This window comes from Salmo trutta, unplaced genomic scaffold, assembly GCF_901001165.1.
Source record: "Salmo trutta unplaced genomic scaffold, fSalTru1.1, whole genome shotgun sequence".
Classification (NCBI taxonomy): domain Eukaryota; kingdom Metazoa; phylum Chordata; class Actinopteri; order Salmoniformes; family Salmonidae; genus Salmo; species Salmo trutta.
In genome coordinates, this window is record NW_021822437.1 from 746568 (window position 1) to 750748 (window position 4181).

Below are 4181 nucleotides of genomic sequence, written 5' to 3' on the forward strand. Positions count from 1 at the left end.
GGGGGGTCAGTCTAATGGACATGTCTCCACTAGGGGGTCAGTCTAATGGACATGTCTCCACTAGGGGGGTCAGTCTAATGGACATGTCTCCACTAGGGGGGTCAGTCTAATGGACATGTCTCCACTAGAGGGTCAGTGTAAATGGACATGTCTCCACTAGGGGGGTCAGTCTAATGGACATGTCTCCACTAGGGGGTCAGTCTAAATGGACATGTCTCCACTAGGGGGGTCAGTCTAAATAACAATAGTTATACTGACCACAACCCCTATCCTGGAAACACAACAGTAGTTATACTGACCACAACCCCTATCCCTGGAGACACAACAGTAGTTATACTGACCACAACCCCTATCCCTGGAAACACAACAGTAGTTATACTGACCACAACCCCTATCCTGGAAACACAACAGTAGTTATACTGACCACAACCCCTATCCCTGGAAACACAACAGTAGTTATACGGACCACAACCCCTATCCCTGGAAACACAACAGTAGTTATACTGACCACAACCCCTATCCTGGAAACACAACAGTAGTTATACTGACCACAACCCCTATCCCTGGAAACACAACAGTAGTTATACTGACCACAACCCCTATCCCTGGAAACACAACAGTAGTTATACTGACCACAACCCCTATCCCTGGAAACACAACAGTAGTTATACTGACCACAACCCCTATCCCTGGAGACACAACAGTAGTTATACTGACCACAACCCCTATCCCTGGAAACACAACAGTAGTTATACTGACCACAACCCCTATCCCTGGAAACACAACAGTAGTTATACTGACCACAACCCCTATCCCTGGAAACACAATAGTAGTTATACTGACCACAACCCCTATCCCTGGAAACACAACAGTAGTTATACTGACCACAACCCCTATCCCTGGAGACACAACAGTAGTTATACTGACCACAACCCCTATCCCTGGAAACACAACAGTAGTGTGTCTGTTGGCAAAAGTACTGTACATAATTCTACCAACTAACATATATTTCTTTACTACACATCTCTCTCAAAGGTTATTCATATGTATTTATAAAAGACTACATAACAACACAGCCTTGATCAAGACTACAGAACAACACAGCCTTGAACCAAGACTACAGATCAACACAGCCTTGAACCAAGACTACAGAACAACACAGCCTTGACCAAGACTACAGAACAACACAGCCTTGATCAAGACTACAGAACAACACAGCCTTGGTCAAGACTACAGAACAACACAGCCTTGGTCAAGACTACAGAACAACACAGCCTTGAACCAAGACTACAGAACAACACAGCCTTGAACCAAGACTACAGAACAGCACAGCCTTGAACCAAGACTACAGAACAACACAGCCTTGGTCAAGACTACAGAACAACACAGCCTTGAACCGAGACTACAGAACAACACAGCCTTGAACCAAGACTACAGAACCACACAGCCTTGAACCAAGACTACAGAACAACACAGCCTTGAGCCAAGACTACAGAACAACACAGCCTTGAACCAAGACTACAGAACAACACAGCCTTAAACCAAGACTACAGAACAACACAGCCTTGATCAACACTACAGAACAACACAGCCTAGATCAAGACTACAGAACAACACAGCCTTGGTCAAGACTACAGAACAACACAGCCTTGAACCAAGACTACAGAACAACACAGCCTTGAACCAAGACTACAGAACAACACAGCCTTGAACCAAGACTACAGAACAACACAGCCTTGAGCCAAGACTACAGAACAACACAGCCTTGATCAAGACTACAGAACAACACAGCCTTGAACCAAGACTACAGAACAACACAGCCTTGAACCAAGACTACAGAACAACACAGCCTTGAACCAAGACTACAGAACAACACAGCCTTGAACCAACACTACAGAACAACACAGCCTTGAACCAAGACTACAGAACAACACAGCCTTGAACCAAGACTACAGAACAACACAGCCTTGAACCAAGACTACAGAACAACACAGCATTGGTCAAGACTACAGAACAACACAGCCTTGAACCAAGACTACAGAACAACACAGCCTTGAACCAAGACTACAGAACAACACAGCCTTGAACCAAGACTACAGAACAACACAGCCTTGAACCAAGACTACAGAACAACACAGCCTTGAACCAAGACTACAGAACAACACAGCCTTGAACCAAGACTACAGAACAACACAGCATTGGTCAAGACTACAGAACAACACAGCCTTGAACCAAGACTACAGAACAACACAGCCTTGATCAAGACTACCACCAGGTAAGGTCTCTTAGTTTGTTTATGTGCTGTAGTCGGCCAGTCTGGATCAAGACTGTTTATTTTTGTTCCAGACCTCGTAGCAGGTAAGAGCTATGTATTTGTTTGCTTGCTGGTTGACAACACAACAGTTATTGTTCAATATCAGTCAAGTATTATCTGTTTACCCATGATGCCGTTCTCCTTGGCCTTCAGTATGAGATGATTCATAGCAGAGAGAGAGAGAGAGAGAGAGAGGAGAGAGTGTTTCCACTTGATACGTCAGGTCAGCCTGCTAGCTGCCAAACACTAAGACATGACTCTTCCTTTCTTTAGGAAAATCCCCTTTCCCCCCCCCCCCCCCCCCCCCAATCGGAGAGAGCAGCATCCACTAACTAATCCCTACTGTCACAGAGGCGTCATGCTGTGTTCAAGAGCATCGGGAAACGGTGGCACTCCAAAATAAAAAGGACAACAATACAGTCATTTTGTCCGCCATTTCCCTGAAGTTCTTGAACTTGGGATTTCATTTGAAGTCATTGTCGTATATGGCAGAGAACCCAGTTATTAAAATAAATTCACCGGAGGTTTTCGGTGGGTATGCTAGTTCTGAACATCACATGCTAATGTAAAAAGCTGTTTTTTGATGTAAATATGAACTTGATTGAACAAAACATGCATGTATTGTATAACATAATGTCCTAGGAGTGTCATCTGATGAAGATCCTCCAAGGTTAGTGCTGCATTTAGCTGTGGTTTGGGTTTATGTGACATTATATGCTAGCTTGAAAAATGGGTGTCTGATTATTTCTGGCTGGGTACTCTGCTGACATAATCTAATGTTTTGCTTTCGCTGTAAAGCCTTTTTGAAATCGGACAATGTGGTTAGATTAACGAGAGTCTTGTCTTTAAAATGGTGTAAAATAGTCATATGTTTGAGAAATTGAAGTTATAGCATTTGTGAGGTATTTGTATTTCACGCCACGCGATTCCACTGGCTGTTGACAAGCGTCCCAGGTTCCCAGGGAGATTAAAAAGAGATAGCGCACCGGTTACCCAGCATGCATCATACCGTGTGTGGATTGGTGTGGGTGTAACAGAGAGAAATACATACTGACTGTCACCTGTAGTTAAAATCAGTGTGTTTGACTGGTTCTTAGCAGTGAAGTACATCGGGACTCACTGGAAAAAAACCACTAGAGTATCTATGGTTTACCAACACAGCTGGAGGATCTATGGTTTACCAACACAGCTGGAGTATCTATGGTTTACCAACACAGCTGGAGAATCTATGGTTTACCAACACAGCTGGAGTATCTATGGTTTACCAACACAGCTGGAGGATCTATGGTTTACCAACACAGCTGGAGTATCTATGGTTTACCAACACAGCTGGAGTATCTATGGTTTACCAACACAGCTGGAGAATCTATGGTTTACCAACACAGCTGGAGGATCTATGGTTTACCAACACAGCTGGAGGATCTATGGTTTACCAACACAGCTGGAGTATCTATGGTTTACCAACACAGCTGGAGTATCTATGGTTTACCAACACAGCTGGAGGATCTATGGTTTACCAACACAGCTGGAGTATCTGTGGTTTACCAACACAGCTGGAGTATCTGTGGTTTACCAACACAGCTGGAGTATCTATGGTTTACCAACACAGCTGGAGTATCTATGGTTTACCAACACAGCTGGAGTATCTATGGTTTACCAACACAGCTGGAGAATCTATGGTTTACTAACACAGCTGGAGAATCTATGGTTTACCAAACAGCTGGAGAATCTATGGTTTACCAACACAGCTGGAGTATCTATGGTTACCAACACAGCTGGAGTATCTATGGTTTACCAACACAGCTGGAGTATCTATGGTTTACCAACACAGCTGGAGTATCTATGGTTTACCAACACAGCTGGAGTA

The 4181-nt window shown here is 44.0% G+C and overlaps 1 protein-coding gene across 1 annotated transcript in view; it reads right to left on the reverse strand.

The window, feature by feature from the left end:
* The window catches only part of LOC115182279 (parathyroid hormone-related protein), a gene marked incomplete at its 3' end in the record, with an annotated part of 6571 nt that extends 3253 nt beyond the window's left edge, over nucleotides 1-3318 (reverse strand). The window contains exon 1 of the mRNA XM_029743894.1: nucleotides 3308-3318. Within this exon, the coding sequence (XP_029599754.1) occupies nucleotides 3308-3318 (11 nt within the window). The remainder of the gene's footprint in view (nucleotides 1-3307) is intronic.
* Between the last annotated feature and the right edge of the window lie 863 nt (nucleotides 3319-4181).